We start from the raw sequence: 25,869 nt of genomic DNA on the forward strand, positions 1-25,869 counted from the left end.
TTCCTGGTTTATAGTAAATGGAATTAATAACCAGGAGTTCATTTTTTTCCGTGATGCATAACTCCTGTAATATTTTTTGCTTTTATGTTTTTAATCAAGAGTCTAAATGCCAACTTGGTTGTGCTAGGAAGAGAATTTAGACGATCCAAGCAAGAATTGTTTTCCAAGAGTCATAATTATGAAAGGTCATTTAGTGAATGTGGTGGAATAAGCATTTCCTCTTTCAAGCTGGACTCGGCCGCCTACACAAATGGGAGTGGGGTTTCTCATTAATTCTACTCCACCCTGCCCCCAATAGTGTTTAGCCTTTTTTTTTTTTTTTTTTTTTTTTGCGGTATGTGGGCCTCTCACTGCTGTGGCCTCTCCTGTGGCGGAGCACAGGCTCCGGACACACAGGCTTAGCGGCCATGGCTCACGGGCCCAGCCGCTGCGCGGCATGTGGGATCCTCCCGGACCGGGGCACGAACCCGTATCCCCTGCATCGTCAGGCGGACTCTCAATCACTGCACCACCAAGGAAGCCCTTAACCTTTTTTTAAATTTAAAAATATCATGCTATAAATGTACTTTTGGTAACCACCATCATTTAAATAAAGAGGGAATGTTTCAATCATTTGAAGCATTCCAGTTGCTCTCACTGTCATTTTTATAAATATGAAACAAAGTGATGAAAACAGGAGGGGCCTAGATACTCGTAAATACTAATAAGTTAATAAATAATATGACTTTACAAATATGTTAGTGGTGAAATCTAAAGAGGAAAAAATAGTATATAAATGCAATTAAAAAAATCTTTTTATTTAGCCAGAATGCCTCCCACTCAGGCTGAAAGTGTTATAAAGAATATCATTCGAGAAATAGGACAAGAATGTGCAGCCCATGGAGAGATTGTTTCTGAAACTCTGGTTGCTTTTATGGTAAGAATGAATATTTTTGTGAATTACTGCTTTATTAAAAAATGTGTTTAAGCGGTGCCCATTTTCCTCTTAAAATTCTGTGGTGTTTTCCTAACTGTTATTCCGTTGAAAACATCCTGAGACCGTTGGACAAGTTAGCCAGAAATATATATTTTTAAGTCTATAAAGCATGTTAGTTCTCGATTTAGGAGACTGATTTAGAAGATCTTGATAAGTTTTAGAAACATCAATAATGTTTTCCTATGTGGGAGTTTTTTTAAGATGTATTTTTGTTCACTGTTGTAAAAATTACTGATTGCCTTCATCTCGGAGAGGCAGCAGTGAGCGATGGCGTGAAGCCAGATCTTAATTCCCTGCCCAGGAGTTGAACCTGGGTAGCCTGGATGAAAACCAGGAATCTTAGCCACCAGACCAGCAAGGGCTAGAGGCTAGAAGCTATTTTTCCCTCGCTCTTGCCCCCAGTGGAAAACGCATTTCTCACGGAGGCAAAACTGTAAAAACAGGTAGAAAGTTTATTATTAGAGACATAGCACAACAACAAGTGGGGGAGCACACAGAGAAACAGTTTGTTTAGTTAAGACAGAAGCTAGGCAGGGACTTCCCTGGTGGCGCAGTGGTTAAGAATCTGCCTGCCAATGCAGGGGACACGGGTTTGAGCCCTGGTCCCAGAAGATCCCACATGCTGCGGAGCAGCTAAGCCCGTGTGCCACAACTACTGAGCCCATGTGCCGCAACTAGTGGAGCCCGTGTGCTTAGAGCCTGTGCCCTGCAACAAGAGAAGCCACCACAATGAGAAGCCCACACACCACAATGAAGAGTAGCCCCGCCCGCTGCAACTACAGAAAAGCCTGTGCACAGCAACAAAGACCCAATGCAGCCAAAAATAAACAAATAACTAAATAAATTTATTAAAAAAGAAAAAAAGAAGGTGGGCAGAGATGCACATCTGGAGAGAAAGGGTGTGGGCGTCCTCCTTAATGAGGAGGAGTGCGGTAAACGGGCAGTTAAATCATTTATGTAGGTCAGTTCTTCCAGGTCTTTGCCTTCCTTCTGGCAATCGTCTTTTTACCCCCTGGCTAATTTGTTTCAGGACCCTCTCCCCAGGTGCGCATGCACCTCTCAGCCAAGATGGATCTCGATGCAAAGGCATCTGGGAGAAGCAAGACTCATTGTGGCCTGGCATTGTCCCCTGACTTTTTTTTTTTTTTTTTTTTTTCGGTACGCGGGCCCCTCACTGCTGTGGCCTCTCCCATTGCGGAGCACAGGCTCCGGACGCGCAGGCCCAGCGGCCATGGCTCACGGGCCCAGCTGCTCCACGGCATGTGGGATCTTCCCAGACCGGGGCACGAACCCTCATCCCCTGCATCGGCAGGCGAACTCTCAACCACTGCACCACCAGGGAAGCCCTGTCCCCTGACTTTTGACCCCCCAAGGAGACTTTCTGCGCACGCCTAGTGACTCCCTTGCCCCAAGGGTGGGGTGGGAGGGAAGCAGAGATCCCTTGATCCTTTACTCAAACAAGTTTGTGCCCCTCTTTGTTCTCACCATTACTGTTATCTTAAGGCATCCCCAAGAGACAAAACTTGGCTATTTACCCTGTCCCTGTGGTAGCTTCCATTTCGGAGAGTAAATAGGAGACTGATTTTAAATGTCTAACCTGGAGCCCATCTAACTCCTGTCTCAGGAAATGCAAACAGGAGACTAGCTGTAAGTGCCTGGCCTGAAGCCCACTTTTTGCTGCCCTATGAAATGTAAGCAGGAGGTTAGAGGTAAATGCTTAGCCTGGAGCCCATCTGTCTCCTGCCTCAGTCTCTCTACTCTTGCTTTTGTTTTAACAATACACAATAAAAAATACGATAAATATATTCAGTTTCCCAATGTAAAATCTAGCCATTGCTTTCAACCTGTTTCTCCATGTCCTTTTTCTAACACCATGTTCAGATTTGATGCTTATTGCTCCCTTTCTTCAGCCTCTAATGGTTATAAGAAAATCAGCTGAATAATCAACTGCTGGGTAGTCAAGAGGAAGTTATCTAAAAAATGGAAAATTGTTAAACTAATTTTGTAGTAACATGAAATAAATTGAATGGACTCTTTCCTACTCTCAGGTGAAAGCTGTTGTCCTGGACCCAAGTAATGGCTTTAACACGGATAGAACTCTCGTGAAAGGTGATGTGCAGAAACTTGTAAAGGTGATTATCCAGCAGTTCTCAAATTTTGAATTATTACTTGCAATTCTAAATGTAGTATTTGTGTTGGTCAATATTGCCTTCAGCTCCGTGAAAGAAAACCCCACCAAATCGTGGTGCAGACAAATGAGAGTTTTATTTTTTCTCATAAAACGAAGTCTAGAGGTACATAGGCTATTTTTCCTGACTTCCTGGGTCACCATCATGCATGTGTTTTCACCCCAGGGTCACAAGATAGCTCTCCCACCTCTAGGCAGGCATAAGGTAAGAGGACAAAGGTCAAAATGTGTGTGCAGTTGGGTCTGTCACTTTCTTTTTGGAAAATAACAGGCTTTCCCAGAATCCCTCCCGTCTGTTTGCATTTATTGACTAGAATGATACTGCAAGTGAGCCTGGGATATTGATTTGTTTTTTCTTTCCTTTTTTAGCTGACCAAGTCTTTGCCTTAATCCAAACTGGGGCTTTGTTAGGAAGGAGGGGTATGGATACTGGCAGGTAGCAGTGTCTGCCACAGTATTTCAGAGACATCTTGTTATTAATCTAATGTTACATTGAGAACATTATTAACTGACTTGTCATATACTGTAAAATTATAGTACTAAATTAAGATTCATATAATTATTGATTCAATGTAATTTGTGTTTTTCAATTCGAAGGGAAAAATTGAACCCAGAGCAAAGAATTCATCGTTAGAATCAAGTAGGTGTGCCTGAAAAGCAATTTTAAGAACTAAAGAGGGCAGGAACTTTAGACATTGTTAATTTTTTCATATGTTTTAAGTTTGACTCACTGGGTTTAGATGCTTAAATATTTATTTTCTAGATATTCCTCAATGTATTTCCTAAAATTTCAACATTTATCTTTTTCTTCCTGGGCTTAATGATTTTAATTCCCTCCTTCACACAAAAGACTTGAAACAAGCTTTCCCAGACTTGTACGTGATATTTTCTGAGCTCAGACAAATGGGAGAGAAAATTTTCATCATCTCTATCTACTCGCACAGCCAGCAGTTCACATAGTGGAGTGCAGGTCTGTCTGCAGATGCTGGAGGGTCAGGAAGAGCTTTGGAAGCTTGGAGCTGGGGAATATGTCATTACAATAACTGTGCAGAAGAGACTCCATGATTCTCTAAGGCAGCTGAGAGCTGGGTCTTTCTGTGCTGAATCTGAGAATGTGGTATAAGGCCTGTTTTTAGCGATAGGGGAAATGACTGATGGTTATTCAGAAATTTGATTGGACAGCCGTGGAGGAGAATCAAGGAGGGGCAGAAAATGTTTTTCTCCTTTTCATGGCTCAAGAAGAGTTTTGGTTTTTTTTTCTCCCTCCAACTCAACCAAGTTGGAAAGAATCAAGCTCAATATACTTTTTCTTTAAATTTATTTTTTTATTGAAGTATAGTTGATTTACAATGTTGTGTTAATTTCTGCTGTACAGCAAAGTGACTCAGTTATACACTTATATACATTCTTTTTTATATTCTTTTCCATTATGGTTTATGCCAGGATATTGAATATAGTTCCCTGTGCTCAATACACTTTTAATATGACAGGTACATTAACTGTCAATTTATATAATAATTCAAGTGATAAAGATTGTTTTCTTTTTTCTCAATTAAAAATCATGTTGATGAGCTAGTCTGTGCATTTGTAAAGTCTGTGCTTGGAACACCACTTCTCCACCTGGAGGGGTCCAGGTGCATGGGTTCCCTAAAGATAATGTTCCGTCCTCACTCCTGCTTTCCCCTCTTCCTCCTCCCAGGAAAGGAGGGTTGGTGGCCTGGGAGTTGGGTTGAGGGTTGGTGTTGATGTGCCCGCTGGGTACAGACATAATATAAGTCTAACAGGTGAGATGGGGGAAGACTGGGCTTGGGGGGTGCAGAAGAGAGAAGAAAAGAAAAATTCAGGTGATCCTCTATTCTAAAGGCAAAGCAGAGAAGGGATGAGCCATCTATGTTTGGGGAAAAACAGGAGAAGATGGACCAGAGGAAGAAATTTTGAAACAGAAGGTAGAGCCAGAGAAAGTCTGTGAGCAGGGGGCGTAGCCGCAGCAGCGTTTTATAAAATGCACATGACCTCCATCATCAGCAAAAAAGAGTGTTAGGCTCAGATAAACAGTAATGAGGGGACTTCCCTGGTGGCGCAGTGGTTAAGAACCCTCCTGCCAATGCAGGGGTCATGGGTTCGAGCCCTGGTCCGGGAAGATCCCACATGCCGCGGAGTAACTAAGCCCGTGCGTCACAACTACTGAGCCTGCGCTCTAAAGCCCGTGAGCCACAACTACTGAGCCCATGTGCCACAACTACTGAAGCTCATGTGCCACAACTACTGAAGCCCACACGCCTAGAGCCCGTGCTCCACAACAAGAGAAGCCACTGCAACGAGAAGCCTTATCACCAGAAAAGTAAGAGTAGCCCCCGCTCGCCACAACTAGAGAAAGCCCGCGTGCAGCAACGAAGACCAAACACAGCCAAAAATAAATAAAACAAACAAACAATAAACAAAAACAAAACCAAAACAGTAATAAAGGGACTCAGGAAGAGCTGTAGACAGGAGCATAAGCATCATGGTGCATTCACCCACATTCAGGCTGCAGAGACTAAGCAAAAGGTCAAGTTCCTTGCCTCCAACTAGACTATTAGTCACTTGGGTATGGTAATATTGGTTAACTCAGGGGGAGTAGCTTATTACTTAATAAATGTTGTTGGTTAAGTAAACTATAAAGCGTAAAGTCCTCAATGACAAAAAACATAATAAAAATGGTCATTGGTAGATAAATACCAGAAATAATGGCTTTGATGTTGCTCTTTGATTTTGAGAATAACTTTGGAAAACACTTCTGATTTTTTCAGAAAATATAACTGGAAGCATGTATGTGATTTTCTTTTTTAGCTTTGTGTGACTCGGCTATTGGACAGTAAAAATCCTTCCCTGGACACCATTAAGATGCAAGTCTATTTTGATATGAATTATACAAGTCGAGGTAACATATATCTACCGATTTTGATACCCTTTTAAATAAGATTCATATTGTATTTCAGGTAATAAGGGTGTTGACTTAAAAAATGTTCACAACCTAAAAGCTGATTGTTATGTTTTATTCAGCGGGAAATTTTAGGACTTCAAGCCGGGGGGAGACAGCATCTCAAGTAACCCTGAGAGAACTGCTCTGAGGAGGGAAGGTGGGGGGGAGTCAGGTTATATAGAAGTTTTGCAACAAAGGGCAGATAGTCTAATGTCAAAAGAGTATTGTTAATTAAAGGGAACTGATATCCCAAATTAAGGAAATTAGGGCTTTTCTTTGTATGAGAAGATGCAAGAGTCTGGGCTCACTGATATGGACCTCAGCTGTCTGGAGCCAGTATCCTGTGTTTTCACATCCTGAATTTCCTCAGGGCTCACTGTGGGGAGTGGCTGCAGTCTGATGGCTGCTAGATGGCAGGTATTCTTTCCTTCCAGAGTTCCCTCAGGGCTCACCAGCTCACACTGGGGGGCTGCAAGTGCTGATGACTGTGACATCCTTTGTTTACTGAGATGGCAGGCAATATTCCATTTCTCAAGGGCTTCATTTGGTTGACCAAGAACAATTTAACTTTTTCGTTTATCTTTTGAAATTTTTTCCAACTTTGAAGAATGTAGTAATGTTGGAGATGCTAAATGAGAAGAACACCAATGGCCTTTGTGAGTGTCAAAAGTTTCCAAGTCTATTGTGTTTTGACTATTATACCACTAATACATAATAACTTAAATTAAAGCAACCAGCTCACTGAAGTTAAAATTTTTTAATTTGCTGATTTTATTTTTCCTGGTTTATATTATTATCGTATAATGCTTACCTAAATTATGTAACTTACCCAAAAATGAAGTGACTGATGAGAAATTTAAGCTTAGAACGTATTTCCTTATGTAAATAGTTTCTTACATACATCAAAAATAAACTGGAGGGCTTCCCTGGTGGCACAGTGGTTGAGAGTCTGCCTGCCGATGCAGGGGACACGGGTTCGTGCCCCGGTCTGGGAAGATCCCACATACTGCGGAGCGGCTGGGCCCGTGAGCCATGGCCACTGAGCTTGTGCGTCCGGAGCCTGTGCTCCGCAATGGGAGAGGCCACAACAGTGAGAGGCCTGCGTACTGCAAAAAATAAAAAAATAAAAAATAAAAATAAACTGGAAAGAAGAGAAAAAAGGAAATGAAATTTCTCTGTAGACTACATTGCCTCTGCCCCACTGTAATTCAATCATTATTAACCATTTGGTGATTTTTGTTGTCTTTTTTTCCCTCTCTGAATTAACCTTTCAGTTATGCTACATGTGTAAAATCATATATCTTGCTTTTTTGATCAGTAATAATATTTTAGAACAATAAATAATAGTGGAATTGATGATGTAATTTAGATTTTTCTTACTTTCAAAGTTTGAGTTGTTTTTGTGGTAAGATTATAGCTATGAACTGGGCATGGTTGATATGTTAATTATTGCCCTTGTTATAGGGTGTCTTATTGACTTAGTTGCAAGAATTATAGTGCTGGTGAACTGCGGCTCCTTCCACGATTAAGCCTAAACCTCACTGTATTACAGGAAGAAGGGAGAGGGATACCATTCTTGATGCAACATCATATTACAGTAATGATATTCAAAGGAAATTTATCTAGAACTAAAATAGAAGTACACATAATTGAAGAGGAATATTTATACTACCTATATGGATATTTATTTTAGATGTGTTTACATACGGTATACTACACCTACTTACCTAGAGAGTATAGATAGTACAATATTTATACTGTATGTGTTTATAATATATATTATAAATTGTCTTGTGTACTTTCTGCTTAAGTAGGAGGTTTTAGCCCTATCTGCTATTACGTTTGGATTGTCTGTTTAAAGGCTTACGTGTTTTGATAAAGCATGCCATTTAAATCGCGGTAGTAAATCTTTCCCACTAGATTTTTGTCTTGAGGTTACTTGCTGGCCACTGTTCATTTTTGCTTACTACATCTTACGAAAATACTTGTTTTCATGCAGTAGAATTGCCATACCAAGCCATTTTTTCCTCTGGTCCTATTTTCTTTTTTAAAAAATTTTATTTATTATTATTATTTTGGCTGTGTTGGGTCTTCGTTGCTGCATGCAGGCTTTCTCTAGTTGCGGCGGGCGGGGGCTGCTCTTCCTTGTGGTGCGTGGGCTTCTCATTGCCGTGGCTTCTCTTGTTGTGGAGCATGGGCTTCAGTAGCTGTGGCATGTGGGCTCAGTAGTTGTGACTCGTGGGCTCTAGAGTGCAGGCTCAGTAGTTGTGGTGCACGGGCTTAGTTGCTCTGCCGTATGTGGGATCTTCCTGGACCAGGGTTCAAACCTGTGTCCCCTGCATTAGCAGGCGGATTCTTAACCACTGCGCCACCAGGGAAGCCCCTGGTCCTATTTTCTTATGTGAGAAGAATTCTAAGTATCAATATACGGAACATTGTCCTTTGCCAATTTTAGAGGAATTTCTCGAAGAACATCACCGGGTCATAGAGTCTAGATTAAGCTCTGTTAGCAGAGAAATTACAGATAGTCGAGCATGTGTTCGAGAAGAACTGGAAAGCCTCTACCGCAAGATCGTCAGCTACGTGTTACTGCGCTCTGGGCTGGGGTCCCCAACAGACATCAAGATTGTCAGAGAGGCAACAGGTAAAAAATATACACCATTTCCATTCCATCCATGAACATACATGAACATAGTATCTTATAAAATATGTTGAATTATAAGTATTGAAGATTTCTTCTTTTATCTGAAAAAAAATTAGCACAAAGAAGAGGTTAAAATTTACCCCAGATTTTTTTTACACAGTGTATCAACACTAAAACTCAAGTAGCACTTTTGGGAAGTGAATATTGTTAATCTTCTTAGAGCTGTAGGTACCTAGGGGCCTATTACAATGTTTCACTACAGAAACATTGGCAGTATGATTAACCAGGCTGATTGGGGAACGGGGACTGCTGGGAGAGGAGATTTCCTACTGATGAAAGGCGTTGAGTCTGTCACCTAGGATGGATGATGGGAAATGGCACTGTTTTATCCTCAGGAAATACTTGCCCACTTTCGTACTTTAAGATAAGGAATAGGCAATATCTCTAATCTTCCCGCGGCTTTCTTCCATAATTATTTTAAAGCATCATTTTTTTTCTACTCAGGGCCCTAATTAGAAAGCTTGTTTTAATGCCCATTGCCAAAAAATTACTGATGGATGCTTAATTATGAAAATAGACATGAGGCAATGGCATCATTTTCAGTAGCTCAGCTTTCTTGATAAATGCTAAATTTTGCCATGTATTCTGGAAGCAGGTATCAGACATTTAAAGAATCATCTAAGTAACTCTATAAAGACAAGCCCCTTAACTTTCTGCTGAAAGGAACTTGTTTTTTACGTTCTGATATCTTTACTTACCATTTTGTGGTCTTTATTGTGGTCTGTTTTAGCTGCCCTACAGAGTGTTTTTCCTCAGGCTGAGCTTGGGACATTTCTAACTCTTTCTAAGAAGGACAGAGAACGCCAGCTGAAAGAGCTCACCATGATTGTTACTGGAATTCGTTTATTTAACCGAGACTGTGGAAAGGGAGGAGAAGGCATTGATGACTGTAGGTATATCATTAAGTTAATTCTATAGGTTAGGTAAGTTTAAAATTTAATGGGAACAGAGGAGAATAATTCACAGTACACCACTGGCATTCTTAGATTCAAGGTTTGCAGTTTTGACCATCCCTTAGGTATAGCTACTGTTCATAATGTGTAGCAATTTTTCATTTTATTGGGGCAAGACCTTAAATTTTATGTACCCTGAAGCTAGTATGGGAGCATGAATCAGTAAAAGGATTGAGAGGGCCTTCTGGAGGCCAGCCTCCCCAGGTCAGTGGGGCTTTGTGTTCTTTACTCCAAGTCAAATAACCAAAAGGGAATAAAATTCAGTGATTTAAAAAATAAAAATCACCCTGAAAAGCAAACCATTGTTGATGTGGTTAATGGAATGAAATGGTCCAAGAGGAGATATCTGCAAGTCTGTAAATGCAGGAGCCTCTGCTATGCTGTTATATGCTTAATGCATTCATTATCTGTAAGTTTGAAAGTACTCATTGAAATACTTGCTCAAAGACCTACCAGTAGAAGTAACTTCCTTATGCATTTGGTACACACGTAGGCCCACTGAGAAGGTGTTAGTGTCTTTTTACCAGATCACTGATCTAGTACAATAAGGTAGTTTTTTTTGCAATTTAAAAACTGTTCTAAAAAGTCAATTCCCATTCTTCATAAAGTTTCCTGTCTTGCTAGACAATTCTGTTATTTTTCAGTATCCCAGCGAGTTTCTTAAGTGGTACACTTCTATTTTCTTTTTTACCAGTAGTAAAGAAGGTACACAGAAGGAGAGACACAGGGGCTTTTCTAGAGGCACATAGTTAATACAGCACATGACACCAACGCCTGTCTATTCTTTAGCATCTCCTATATTTTAGTAGCAAAAGCTGATCTGCTTTAACTTTTGGTTATTATTCTGGCAATGTCTTCTTGTTTTTTGAATATGCCTCCTTATTGTTAATTTGGTTGAGGAAAAAAACTAACTCAACCTAATGTTTAAATATGACCACTTTCTAGCCTTTTTCTTCTGAACCTTTTTAGATTGCCTCATGTCTCTCTTATTATACCTCTCAAACCAGTGCCAGCTATGCTACAGGAAGCAATCCCAGCCACCACTCAGCATGTTGATTCCCAACTTGAGGTGGTCCAGGACCAGGCATACCGCTACACAGCCATCCTCGAGAAAGTAGCAGAGAACCCACTCTTGAGTCAAGAACTTCAGCCCTATATGTTAAAAGAAGCACTATATAACGTGCGACAATATGAGTTCTTCCTTCAGATCATTTTGGTGAGTTAATCTCATAAGAGCTGGTCTTTCCCACAGAATTCAGCCTCTTTGTATATATATTCTTTGCTTTGAATTAAATATTTAGTTTAATTTTTAAAAAACCCACTGGTTAGACAAAGATTTTTTTTTAAAGTAGAGTTGATTTACAATATTGTGTTAATTTCTGCTGTACAGCAAAGTGATTGAGATATATATATATATATATATGTATATACACATAACACACACATTCTTCTTTTGTATTCTTTTCTATTATGGTGTATCATAGGATATTGAATATAGTTCCCTGTGCTATACAGTAGGACCTTGTTGTTTATTGCCACCTCTTTATATATTATGGGGTGAAAACAAAAGATAGAACCAGGTCGTTGATAAAGAAGGCAACCTTAATAACTGCTCAGTATATATCGCATCTGTAGGATCAAGAACTAAAATAGAAATGGGAAAGTTGGATGTTGATATTAATGAAGATGTGTTGGCAGGAATGGATTTTGGGTAGTTGATTCTCTTTGTTCCTCGGTAATATGATTGTTGCATGGTTGCCGTAGTTAAGCAGGTATGTGTGTATATATATAAGCAATGCTGCATTGTTTGCCTTCATTCAGAGCAAGTGTCTAACATATAGTTTGGCAGGTTGTTGGCACTCAAAGAACTTTTATGTAATTATTTGTTCTAATTGTAAAAATTGATAGAAAAGATTTTTATTTCTGGTGTTTTTAGATCTAATGAACAAGCCAAGCACTATCCCCAGAGAGCTGGAAAATATGAAGTGATAAGTGTGGGTCCTGCAGCCAGACTGCGTGGGTTCTAATCCCGACTTTGCCACTTACGAAATCTGTGTCCTTGACCAAGTTGCTTGACCTCTCTGTGCCTTAGTTCCCACGTTTGTAAAAAGGGGTCATTGATAGTTTCCACTAGGTAAATAAGGTAGAACAGTGCTTGCAGACAGTGAGAGCTCAGTAAACAGATGATGATGATGATGATGATGACAGTGTTTATTACCATCATCATCATCGGGGCATTAGCAGAACAGCTCTGATTTCATCTCAGTAGGGGCACAAGCTGAAGACCTCTTATTTTTCTAAACAATATCTCATTTCCAAGCCCTCTGTTGCTCGTGTTATTAGAAAGTTCACATTCTGGTCTTAACACTCTTTATGACTGTCTCATACTCCTTTCAGTCAGGGTCAGGATGAGTTTTCTTAACCTTCTGACTTTTTTGCTGGTTAATCAGTGTTTCTTTTTTTTGTTGTTGTTTTTGTTGAGATATACTTGATTTACAATGTTGTATTAGTTTCAGGTGTACGACGTAGTCATTCAAAATTTTATAGATTATACTTCATTTATAGTTATTATAGAATATTGTCTACGTTCCCTGTGCTGTATAATATATCCTTGTAGTTTATTTATTTTATACATAGTAGTTTGTACCTCTTAATCCCCTACGCTTATCATGCCCTTCCCCCCTCCCCTCTTTCCAATGGTAACCACTCATTTTTTCTCTATATCTGTGAGTCTGCTTCTTTTTTTAATATTCACTACTTTGTTTTATTTTGTAGATTCTGCGTATAAGTGGCAACATACAGTACTTGTCTTTCTCTGTTGGACTTATTTCACTAAGCATGATACCTTCTAAGTCCATCCATGCTGTTGCAGATGGCAAAATTTCATTCTTTTTTATGGCTGACAAGGATATGATAGTTTTTAGCTATCCAACCTCCCCCATCAATCTACCTTAGTTACAGTTAAGGTTAATTGTTACAGAATGGATACAGTTTAATCGGTATTATCACTAGGTTATAAAATACGTCAGTTTATGTCTAGCTGAAACCTTTTGCTGGGTATGAAATCTATGAATACTCTTTTTTAAAGCTACATTATTTGAACAGCTATTAATATGCTTTTTGGAAGTATTGATTTTGATGCAAAATTTTTCTTTTGCCAATGCTACATTCAGTTTACGTAGACATTTGAAAAATCCAGTTATAGTTTGGGTAAGATAGTGAGTTATTGTTTTTTGATCAGGACTTTATCTGCTGCAGTGAACAAATCAAACACTCTGGAAGAGAAAAGGAAGGGGTGATTGCAGTCTTGTTGACTGTCTTAGCTGAGAGAACAGAATTCCATCCTCTGTGGGCTTTTGAAGAGCAGGGCAGTCACCATAGAGAGAAAACCACTTATTGTTATCGTGCAGGTAAATGTCGCGTGACACACAACATTTCTTAAAATATGTAAGTCAAGACTTTTGTACACTTCCTCCCCCCAAGCTCTGTCTGCAGGGCCCTTTCATGGCATAGATTATACAGGACTTCTTGATTTTTCTGATAATGCAAGTAAGATAACAGTTAGGTGGAATTTGTGCTTGTTTTAGACTTGTTGAAAAATGTCCATGGAAGAAAGTATGAAAAACTTATAAATTAAAAAGTGAGGGAGAGGAAGAAGAATGCTAGGTTCACATGCTTTCTCCAAGCATTTTTTGGACTGCATTATGATAAGAAAGTTGAAGTGACTTTATTCTTATTTTTTTTCTCCAACAATCTCATTAGAAATATCTTTGTGTTAGGATGCTGTCAAGTTCGTGGTGGCAGATACAGGCTTTTCAAGATGTGAATTTTATCATTGGTAACAAAAACTATCGTTTTCCTGAAGTGACAGACTCATTTCATTCACTCTCAAGAAAATATCTTCCAGTAGCTAAGGCTCAAAAACCATAGTTTGTCTGCCAGTTCTTTCAAGTAAAAATGCTGTTCTACTGGAGGGGAAAAAAGGCTATTTCAGCTTGCAATCCAGTCATGTAAGAGAACTATGTGTTTTAATATGCAATAGAAGTGTTTTATATACACTTTCTGTTTGATCACACTGATTATTAAAAAGCTGTGCACTTAAAGGTCAAAATTCAGTCAAATTAATACATTTTACTGCATCATCAAGGATAGTGCTAAGTGAAACTAGCTTTTTTATTGAGATACAATTGACATGCAAAATTATATTAGTTTCAGATGTATAGCATAATGATTCCATATATGTATATATTACAAAATGATGGCCACAATAAATCTAGTTAAATTCTTCGCCACATCGTTACATTTTTTTTCCTTGTGATGAGAACTGTTAATATCTACTCTCTTACCAACTTTCAATTGTACAATACAGTATTGTTAACCAGTGATAGTCACCATGCTGTACATTACATCCCCACGGCTTATGTATCTTATAAGTGGAAGTTTGTACCTTTTGACCACCTTCACCCATTTTGCCCACTCCCATCCCCCTCCCCTACCTGTGGCAACTACCAATCTGTTCTCTGTATCTATGAGCTCAGTTATTATTATTTTTTAAATTTTTATTTATTTATTTTATTTTTGGCTGTGTTGGGTCTTCGTTTCTGTGCAAGGGCTTTCTCTAGTTGCGGCAAGCGGGGGCCACTCTTCATCGCGGTGCGCGGGCCTCTCACTGTCGCGGCCTCTCTTGTTGCGGAGCACAAACTCCAGACGCGCAGGCTCAGTAGTTGTGGCACATGGGCTTAGTTGCTCCGCGGCATGTGGAATCTTCCCAGACCAGGGCTCGAACCCGTGTCCCCTGCATTGGCAGGCAGATTCTCAACCACTGCGCCACCAGGGGAGCCCTATGAGCTCAGTTTTGTTTTTTTTAAGTTTCCACATATAGCAGTAAGGTCCTGTTGTGTATGGCACGGGGAATTATATTCAATACCTTGTAATAACCTATAATGGAAAAGAACCTGAAAAACTTTTATATGTATGACTGAATCACTTTGCTATACATCAGAAACTAACACAACATTGTAAATCAACTGTACTTCAATTAAAAAAAAAGATTCCAGGGACTTCCCTGGTGGTCCAGTGGTAAAGAATCCGCCTTGCAATGCAGGGGACACGGGTTCGATCCCTGGTCAGGGAACTAAGATCCCACATGCCACGGAGCAACTGAAGCCCCCATGCCACAACTACTGAGCCTGTGCGCCTTGACTAGAGAGCCCGTGTGCCACAAACGACAGAGCCCCCACACCCTGGAGCCCGCACACCACAACTACAGAGCCTACCCGCCCAGCCCGCGTGCCACAACTAGAGAAGAGAAAACCCACACGCCACAATTAGAGAGAAGAGAGAAGACTGCACGCCACAACAAAAGATCCCGCGTGCCTCAGCGAAGACCCCACGTGCCGCAACTAAGACCTGATACAGCCAAAAATAAATAAAAAATAAATCTTTAAAAAAAGAATAAATAAAAATTTTAAGAAAGGTTCCACATATAAGTGAGATCATATGATATTTGTCTTTGTCTGACTTACTTCACTTAGTAAAATTCCTTCAAGTTTCACTGTTGTTGCTGCAAATGGCAGGACTCCTTGTAAATAATGCTGCAGTGAACATGGGGGCACATATATCTTCTTGAGTTAGTGTTTTTGTTTCCTTCAGACACATGCCCAGAAACGGAATTGTTGGGTGATGTGGTGGTTCTGTTTTTAATTTTTTGAGGAACCTCCCTACTTTTTCCATAGTGGCAGCACCAAAGTTACATTCCCACCAACAGTGCACGTGTGTTCCCTTTTTATCCCCACATCTTTGCCAACGCCTGTTATTTCTCGTCATTTTGATAGTAGCCATTCTGTCAGATGCGAAGTGATATCTCATTGTGGTTTTGATTTGCATTTTCCTGATGATTAGAGATGCTGAGCAATTTTTTGTGTACGTGTTGGCCTTCTGTATGTCTTCTTTGGAAAAATGTCCATGTAGAATTTTTAGTTGGAAAGTTCTTTTTGGTAAAATGCAAACAGGGATTGTTCTAGGACACTATCAGGAAAAATCAAGAAGTTCTGTGTGCCTAATCTGTGAATGGAGCCTGCAAGCATAGCTTAGGGGAGTAGGTCTGGAGTATCTTTACTTATAGTTTTGAAAGAAGTGTTATGTATTGAATGTAACTTTTACTTTGGAGAACATATGCAGAATTATTTCTGTTTCTTGTTGATTGTGTACAAATCTAAAGACTTTAAGGACTGCATTTTCATATTTGATTCCTAAAAGAAAACTAGCAATCAAGGGGAAAAACTCTGAGGGGCAGAGAAGAGACTTATTAGATAGGATAAACAATATGTAAATTATTATTATAAATTTTATTTTAAAGAAATAATGGGAGAATGAGGCAAGAGGAGGGGAGATGCTTAGAGTAGTATGGGTAAAATTGAAACAGGATGCACATTACATTGTGAATAAAAAAATTCATTAGTTGAAATACAATGATGATATCTGATATTTCTTATGAAGTAATAATTTTTGTCATTTAAAAATAGTCTAGTAAAACATATAGTTAGGTTACAGATATCTGAGAATTCAAATGCAGTTTTTTTCTCTTCATGTAATTGTTACTCTTTAACACTGTGCTAATAACCCCATACCACTGCCATTTCTGGTCACATCTTAGGATAAGAGCCCTGGACTCAGACGATCTGGTGTAGAACCATGATTCTGCCCCTCATTAGCTGTGTATTCTTGGGCAATTTACTTACCTTTCTGTACCTTGGTTTTCTTATTTGTACTTACCTCTTTTTGTACTTAACAAGTATTTAATATGGTGCTTAGCACATAATAAGAATAAATGTTAGTAATTATTTCAGATTCAGCATTTAGCACCTTATTTTCAGATTGCTATGGTTGTATGAGAAATATATTGTTTTTCTTTCAATGCTGTGATTTTTAACATTTTCTGCATTCTTGAAAGCAATTTTTAAAAATCTGGGTATCAAAGTAGTTCTCAAAGGAATACCTCATGAATTTTATCTTTGAGGAATGGGAAAATAACAGTTCTAGAAAACTGTGTTAGAGGATCCACTGCTCGGGAATGCAATTATACTGAATATCGAAGAATACCTGTATACATTTGAGAAAAATTATAGCCATTGTATTTCAAAAGATTCATCCATTCAACAAATGTTTCTGGAGTGCCATCCACGTGCCAGTTCTGTTCTTCGTGTTGGGGATACCATGGAGAGCAGAATCCTTGCTCTTACTGAGCTTACTTTCAGGAGATGTGGGGAGCAGGTAGGGCTTAAAACATACATAATGTTTGTAGTAAAATTATAAAAATAATGAATGCCAATTATGTTGTCTTCACAGTCGGATATAATTACTTGTGCTCAAGAAGTGGAAATGATGATAAAGCAGTTAGGAGCCCAACTGGAACAATTACAATTTACTGTAAAATCAAAGACGGCTGTCCCAACATCACAAGTCTTTGTAAGCATTTGTCATCCACTTTGACCTTGTTTAAAAGTGAATGTACTTTTAAGTCCTATAAAGTTGGATCAGAAGTAATTTTAATTTTAATTACTAAAAATATAATATTAGCTTTATATGAGGTGATCCTGTTGTTTTTGGTTATTTTGTAGTAATAATCATATAACCAGGATGTTATAAGTTGGATTCCCTTGGTAGGCCATTGCTACTCAGCGGAGTGCAGATATATATTATAATAACCATAATAACAGTATTATCTGTGGCAGCAAAAATAATCCATAGTGCAGTGTTGAAAACGTTTTTACAGTAGCTGGTTAAGAAATTGCCTTCAGCACAGAGGTGATGTAACTTGTGACCTTTCTGAAAAGACAGATAAAATCACTTTGTTTACCAGGCCTGCACTTATTCTGACTTTCTGATTATCTGTACCACCCTATGGGCAAATCTGGGAGCCCCAAAGAAGTACAAGATGTACGTGCAGTATTTTATAGAGCATTTTGAGTCTCTGATCATTTTCTGTAATCATTCCCAACATTTGACTTTAAAAGCCTGGAAACAAAAGGCTAAGTTGTTTCACTTATAAGTAGGGCCAGGGCCTGATTAATTTTTTATTTGTTGTGTAAGTCAGTGACCTTTAATATGAATAAAAAATACTTTATGTCACTGACACAAAATCTTTAACTTATAAGCTCACAAGAAATGGCCCCCCCCCAAAAAAAAAAAAAAGAAATGGCCCAAGATGTATCCCTAGACTTTCCAAGTTCTTTTGAATTGTAACTGAGCCAGATAAATCTAATTATAATGAGTCATATTTAGCTTTTTTTAAAAAAAGCTGTTTTCCCCTAGACCTTTTGAGGTGAAGCGTCCATGAATGTTTTTTAGGTGATCATGTGTATTTGGCTTTTTTGAGTAAACTATTACTGGCAATCATACCAAAATAAAATGCTTTGATATACAAGTTTATTTTCTCATAATTTATGAGTCCAATTTCTACTGAGATTCTGTCATCTAATTTCATGAGACTTTTACTTGTCTTACGGGAGAATTAATCTCTTTACAAACAAAAATTTGTACTTATTTTTAAGAGTAGAGTGATTTGTAATTTTATTAAACAGTGACACTTTGAAAATTTTTGTCTCTTCCTCAGCCCATCTTCATTGCCCTTTCCAATCTGTGGACTAGCTTTCAGGATGAAGCTGTTTTGATTAGCATCCTCAGTAATTTATCTACTCATCTTGAGCCATTTCTGGGGACTCATGAACTGTTCTTTCCTGAGAAAGTGATGCAAGCTCTTCTTGATGGAGTGACTGTGAAAACTGATGCGTGTAGAATGAAAGAGCACATGGGTAACAGAAATCATGCATTATTTCCTCTTCCTCTTAAAATTACCTCTAGAATAAACTCACTCTTTTGTTTTAAAATTTTCAGGTGTATCTTTCTGATAAAGTTTTGAATATCTTTCTTGATTGTAAGACTGCTAATGTTCATTATAGAGAATATGGAAAACAGAAAATATATAAACTGAAGAGTTTGCTATCCAGCAATAACCATTCCTAGTGTTATTGTTAGTGTTTTGGTTAACAATGATTTCCTGTGCTTATAGGTTTCTGTTGTAGTCTTAGTGATATTATTATCGGTTTGTAGTAGAAAAGGATATTAATCCTTGCTATATTTGTTGCAAACAAAGCTCCATTTCTTTGGAATGCTATTTGCCATATATGTACCCCAGATTCAGGTTGAAATTTATAAATCAATAAATGTTATCCCTATAAAATTGAGCTTATTTTAGGGCCTTTAAGAGATGCATTGATTCTTATAGAAAGGCTGTTTTTATCAATAAACTTCCTTTTACTTGTTTAGTCCCTGCTGTCTTATTAAAGACAACTCAAAATTCATGAGAAATGTCAAAATAGAGTCTGGGATTTGAATTGTTGCCTAAAAAGAAAGTTTATCCAGAAAGTGAAATTAGATCATTGACTCTCCAAATTTCCTTTTCACATTCTGGTTGTGTAAAGGCAAAAAATAACCCAGTGGCAGGGAAGGAATAAAGATGCAGATGTAGAGAACGGACTTGAGGACATGGGGATGGGGGGAGGGAGAGGGGGAGGGGGAAGCTGGGACGAAGTGAGAGAATGGCATGGACATATATACACTACCAAATGTAAAATAGATAGTTAGTGGGAAGCAGCTGCATAGCACAGGGAGATCAGCTCGGTGCTTTGTGACCACCTAGAGGGGTGGGATAGGGAGGGTGGGAGGGAGATGCAAGAGGGAGAGGATATGGGGATATATGTATACATATAGCTGATTCAATTTGTTGTACAGCAGAAACAAACACAACTTAGTAGAGAAATTATACCCCAATAAAGATGTGAAAAAAAAACGTAGCGGTAATTTGCATTCTTAAATTATTAGAATACATAAAATCTGAAAATGAAATCAGAGAGACTCAAAAACATCCAGTTAGTTTTTCCTACTTTTTTCATTTTGTTAAAACAGCATATCTGTGCAAATACTAAATGAAACTGAAAAATTAAAGTCACTTCAGCAGTAGGTATTAAACTCAACTATATTGGCAAGACGTGCCATTTCCTACTATAAGTCAAACGTTTTTATTCACTAGAACACAGTTTATCAAGTTACTGCTCCAGGGAATTGGGAGACCCAATGTTCTTTTTTTTTTTTTTTACATCTTTATTGGAGTACAATTGCTTTACAATGGTGTGTTTGTTTCTGCTTTATAACAAAGTGAATCAGTTATACATATGTTCCCATATCTCTTCCCTTTTGCGTCTCCCTCCCTCCCACCCTCCCTATCCCACCCCTCCAGGCGGTCACAAAGCACCGAGCTGATCTCCCTGTGCTATGCGGCTGCTTCCCACTAGCTATCCTCACCACATCTCATCACCGTTTGAGGCGTTCAGGCATATCAGGAAAAAAGAGTGAAGAAGGTCTGTTTTCTCCAAAGTATGCATTTACTTCCAGCTGTAGCCACGGGGTCACTTGTAGTGTCTGCTGTTTGGATACAGAGCCAGAAACAGAAGTGTAGGTAGCACTGCAAAAGTAAGAACCTCGGGGATCAATGTTTTATTAATTCGCGTTTTTATTTGCGTAAAAAAAATCGGCAAAACTAGGAAGACTTTTTAGAAGTGTGAAGAATAGAAAAGTATATCCTCTGTTACCAAAATTACTAAGTTACTAAGAGATGTTTCCTTGACTCTTTCTGCTCAGAACATTCTCAGTTGTTTAAAGAACTGACAGTCCTAGTATATAAGCATCATATTCAAAGTATTTTGCCACCTCGCCTATTATTAAGAGCTACACTGTCTTGAACGAAGTTAATTCATCTCTGTTTTAGTCACATAGTAGCCGGTCTCTTCTGCTCGTTTCCTGGGTGGTTTACTCTTCCCACTGAATATGGTTTTTCTTGTGCTCCTTTTCATTTTAGAAGAGAGAGTAAATCTGGCGGATTTCAGAAAACTAGAATGGCTTTTCCCAGAAACAACAACCAATTTTGATAAATTGTTGATTCAGTATCGAGGATTTTGTGCTTACACATTTGCTACAACAGATGGTCTTCTTCTTCCAGGTATATCATTGGAAATAATACTGTCCTCCCTTCTCCAATTTTTTCTTTAAATGATGTGTCCTCATTCTCACTCACTCACTCACTTTGTAAAATTTTATGGACTCTAATGGTGAACTAGGAAAGGAGCTACAAAGATGACCTAAATGCAGTATTTATCTTTGAAGTGCTCGCAGCATAACCCGATAGACTGACATAAACAAGAAATTACAATACAAGCGATAAGTGATGGAATGTGTATATAATGAAATATGGATGCTACAACATCATAAAAGGGGGATGACTCATATGTCGATGAAGGATTTCAGAAGTGTTATGTGGCATTCCTAAAATAGATCATCTTCCAAAGTGATTACTTGAAAGCGCAACAGTTTGACTGATATGTTTATTAAACAATATTCTTTGTCACTTTATGGTTATATTCCGTTAACATAGATCAGGATTTCTGTATAAGGACATGGCCAGTATTTTATCAAGTACAATTTTTTATGATGTATATATTACTAGAACTTCTCTAAAGAGTAAATCAGAAATTGAGATGAAATAAATTATTATCCAAAAAGTACCATGTGAATTGGTAATAGAATTATTACAAAGAATTATTGGGATTGTGTGTATACAGGCTAGAGAACATACACATTGACTCATTTTTTTTTTTTATGGTAGAGATTTTTTCATTATGCGAGTAATAAAAGGTTTACCTTGGGAGAACTGAGAGAATAGTATTCTGAGGTCCTGTGAGGGTCACTGACAGGAGAAAACAATCAAGAGCTGTGAAGAAGTAAAGCAATAGAATGGAGATGATTTCTTTCTCCCCTTGTCTTTTTTTTCCTTCCCTTCGCTCCCCCCCACCCCAAATCTCTCTCTCTCTGCCTCCACAAATAAGAAGGGAAGGGAGTCATGAGAGACACAAACACAGAAACATGGATGTGGGGTGACACAGAGGTAGCATGATGTGGTTGGAAAAGCTATGGGCCAAGATTGGGAGAGCCTGGTTTATTTTTCTTTTTTAATATTTATTTATTGTTTATTTTTGGCTGTGCTGGGTCTTAGTTGCGGCATGAGGAATCTTTTTTTTTTTCGTTGTGGCATGTGGGCTTCTTAGTTGCGCATGCAAACTCTTAGTTGCAGCACACATGTAGGATCTAGTTCCCTGGCCAGGGATGAACCCGGGCGCCCTGCACTGGGAGTGCGGAGTCTGAACTGCTGGACCACCAGGGAAGTCCTGGGAGAGCCTGGGTTCTAGTCCCCGTTGTTCCATTAGTAAACAGAGTAACTTTCAGCAAATCTCTTGTCTTTTGTGGACCTCAGCTTCCACGTCAGGAAAAGAAGGACCAACTAGGAGGTCTGTTTGGTCCCTTCCAGCTCCTACCAACTATGATTCTAAGAAAGGGGGAGAAAGAGAAAAAAAGTAGAAGGGCTTGAGGGGCTTTGCGTTTAGAATCCTCTCAGAATCAGCTAGTCTGGAGACTTTATTTCTACGTGCTACAATATTTCCTGGGCACCAGCCACCTGCACTGCCTCGGAGGAATCCCGTGAGAGTCCCTCCTTCCTCGGAACTGCAGGCCACAGGGCTTGAGTCCCCGGGTAATGCTGGGGCTTACCAGGCAGGGTCCTTTTCAGATGACATCACTGACTTTACTGCTCACCTCTCGTTCCCTTGTGCACTGCTCTAGCCCCACTGGCCTTCTTGCTGTTCTCGAACATTCCGAGCTCATTTTCACCTCGAATCTTTTGCACTTGCTATTCCCTCTACTTGGACAGCTCTATTCCCCCACAGCTACATATCTTGCTCCCTCATCTTATTCAGCCTTCTCTGATCACCCAACTTAAAATATCAATCTCGCCCTTCTTCCTTTTACTATGTGTTTAACCTGCTTTGCTCACTTGTTTTCTGTAGCACTGATCACTCTCTGGGCTATGGTGTATTGATTCATTTCTTTTCTCTGTATCCTCAGTGCCAAGAACAGGGTCAGTAAATATTCGTTGAATAAGTGAAAGAATAAATAAATAAGACAGTGTTACCGTTTCCTATATAATTCCCACAAACTGTGGATACTTATAACCCATATTTTATGTAGTATCTTTTCATAGTGGGAGATACTTTCTAACATGCAAATGTACATTTTGGAACAGATGTTTCATTTTTGTTGTTCTTACAGAATTATTTTAAAAACTGTGCTTCTAGTAGTTAGTTTAGTTTAAGGAGATTTGAAAAACCTGCTAGATGATTAAGTGGCTTCTCATAAAAGATTTTTAAACACTTATATCTGGATAGTGAAATATTTTTAGACAAAATCATAATTTAAAAATATGGGATTTCCTGGTGGTCCAGTGGTTAAGATTCCATGCTCCCAGTGCAGGGGGCACAGGTTTGATCCCTGGTCAGGGAACTAAGATCCTGCATGCTGCATGGTGTGGCCAAAAAATAAAATAAAATAAAATAATTAAAAAATGTATAAAATAAATTTCATTTGAATTTTATGTAAAATATAATTTAACAAAATATAACTTAAAATTGCTAGTTGTAACATTTTAGCTATCATTTAACATTTAACATATCACATAAGTGATATGTTAAAAATAGAGTGTATAGGGAATGGTTCTATGAATGTATTATAAACATGGAATCAGTATTTCATATCTTTTTTTAACAATATATTTATTTATTTATTTATTTGGTTGCACCAGGTCTTAGTTGCGGCAGGTGGGCTCCTTAGTTGCGGCTCCAGGGCTCCTTAGTTTTGGCATGCAAACTCTTAGTTGTGGCATGCATGCGGGATCTAGTTCCCCAACCAGGGACCAAACCCAGGCCCCCTGCGTTGGGAGCACAGAGTCTTATCCACTGCGCCACCAGGGAAGTCTCAGTATTTCATATCAAATTCAATTCCTTTTCTTAATTTTCAGGAAATCCAGCAATTGGAATTTTGAAACATAAAGAAAAGTATTACACTTTCAATACCAGAGATGCTGCATATTCATTTGCAGAAAATCCTGAAAATTACATTGATAAAATTAGAGAAAAAGCCAAAAAAAATGCAGAATTGATTGAGCTACTGGAACTTCATCAACAGTTTGAAACCCTTATTCCAAACTCTCAGGTAAGCAGGGTAGGCATTTTAAGAATTCATGACATTTAAAAGTGTAGTTAATAAAAAAAAGTTACGTTTTGCTGTAGAATGGTCCCCCAAGTCCAGGCAAGAGACAGGGTCAGAATGAGGGCCTTTACAGGTTATCTGAAAGGGGTTCACATCTGAAGATGGAAACTAAGGAAATCCACAAAGAATAAATGAAAACAGGACAAGGAGTTAAATTGATGAATTAGACTGGAAAAATCTGAGAGAGCAAGACTACATTTAGATAAATAATTGGAACTACAGTATTTCCTTATCTAAAATGGAAGGAGCTTAGCACAGATAACATAGGTGGTAACTTAGGCTCAGAACTGTAAAATAATTTAACAGGTTTAAATTGCAGTAGTCTGAAAGGCCACAAAATGGATCTGAAGGTGTGTTTCTGTGTGTGTGTGTGTGCCGATTCCTTAATTCATTCAGCAGGCACTTACTGAGCCGCTTGCTGTGCACCAGGCATGATTCTGGGCACAGTGAACAAAGCAGGTAGCAACCCCTGCCTGCACGGGGCTCACATTCTACCACTGTGTATCCTTGTTTTCTTCCTCTTTGTCTCTCATTTGTACTGTTCACATTTTAATTGCTCTTTCTGTCATCCTCTCTTGTTTAATTTACCTCTTTTAAACTCACTAAACTAAAACCCCGCAATACCTGGTTTATAAATGGTTTGTGTTTGTTATATTTATCAACATTTTGACAGTGAAGCAGGTGGGTGTGGATACGACTGACCAGGTTGGCAGGGATCCCAGCAGTGACTGGTAAGAGGATGATGGGGCTGGTGACAGTGAGGAACAGAGGATGGTCTGAACACTTGGGCAAGAAGACTGACATCCAGCCAAGGACAACTAGGTCAGAAGGGGCAGCTGTTGGCACTCTTGTTCTCATACCACACTGCCAGTCTGTTGATGTGATGCTCCAGCTGCCCTTTTAAGATAGCACAAAGACAATGAAAGGCTAGAATCAGATAACCAGGGAGGTGTGCTGTATGTAGATACTTGTCTATTAAAGAACAGTTTTCCTCTACATACCTGGTCTTGTTTTTCCCTTTCTGTGTACTTAATCCTGTGTATTTAATCCTTCGCTGACCTTTAATACCTATGGAAGTGAGTATTCTTTCTTCATATTTCAATGCTGTATTCATTATTTTTTCTTGCCATTTACTTGCATAATATTGTAAATTATCTTTTCAGCATCTTTTTACCTACCTAAGTATATCATAAGATCATTTTGAAGGCAAAAATTATATCTTACGCTCAATGGTAGGCGTTCAGTAATCATCTGTTTCTTGATTTGGGGAAAGAAGTTCATCTCTTCCCCCTCCTCTTTACTAGGACTTGAGTTTCTTAAACCTCTGCCACCCGCTCCAGCAACTTCATTTCCAGCATAATCATAACTTGTTTCGCCTGGAATCACTGAATACTTAATATTTTAATAGTGAGCTTCTGGGTGCTTCGGCAGAAAGATGAATATATTCCACTAAAATAGATAATAATCTGCTGTGTATGCAGAGCTCGAGTTTAAGATATCTTCTAAAGATGTTCTGATACTTTAAACAAATGTGATGTATACCTAATCTTTAACAGCTATTCTAAACTTCTGTCCATTTCCAATAAGGTATTCACTTATGCTCCCCACTGTGAACATTGGAGAGGGACATTTGACTTGGGATGAGTGATGTTAGGTTTTCTCCTTCCAAAGTACACCTCTTACATTAAGTTCAAAAAATCAGGCACAAATTCCTAATGCCTGGGAAAGTAATTACATTTGGCTCGCTAATTATGAACTTTTTAAATTTTGCTGGTATTTACAAGTATGTTTCATGTTGTTTTCCTAATATTTTGTCAATTTTAGCTAAATATTTCAGTTATCTGTAAATAATGTTTATTTTTTACAAATATTAAT

The 25,869-nt window shown here is 38.6% G+C and overlaps 1 protein-coding gene across 11 annotated transcripts in view; it reads left to right on the top strand.

Moving 5' to 3' along the window:
• Window positions 1-25,869, top strand: part of CFAP206 (cilia and flagella associated protein 206) — a 58,647-nt gene that overhangs the window by 27,015 nt on the left and 5,763 nt on the right. For 5 of the 11 annotated variants that reach the window (XM_060283306.1, XM_060283308.1, XM_060283307.1 and 2 more), the window contains 9 exons: window positions 3,025-3,108; window positions 5,994-6,084; window positions 8,582-8,770; window positions 9,561-9,719; window positions 10,791-10,999; window positions 17,131-17,250; window positions 18,398-18,596; window positions 20,699-20,839; window positions 23,744-23,937. In XM_060283306.1, coding sequence (XP_060139289.1) covers window positions 6,048-6,084; window positions 8,582-8,770; window positions 9,561-9,719; window positions 10,791-10,999; window positions 17,131-17,250; window positions 18,398-18,596; window positions 20,699-20,839; window positions 23,744-23,937 — 1,248 coding nt within the window. In that variant the 5' untranslated portion in view covers window positions 3,025-3,108; window positions 5,994-6,047. Of the gene's footprint in view, window positions 1-803; window positions 917-3,024; window positions 3,109-5,993; window positions 6,085-8,581; window positions 8,771-9,560; window positions 9,720-10,790; window positions 11,000-17,130; window positions 17,251-18,397; window positions 18,597-20,698; window positions 20,840-23,743; window positions 23,938-25,869 lie in introns of all 11 variants that reach the window. The other 6 variants (XM_030859455.2, XM_060283304.1, XM_030859456.3 and 3 more) reach the window with 2 other exon arrangements.

This window comes from Globicephala melas, chromosome 14, assembly GCF_963455315.2.
Source record: "Globicephala melas chromosome 14, mGloMel1.2, whole genome shotgun sequence".
NCBI classification, from domain to species: Eukaryota; Metazoa; Chordata; class Mammalia; order Artiodactyla; family Delphinidae; genus Globicephala; species Globicephala melas.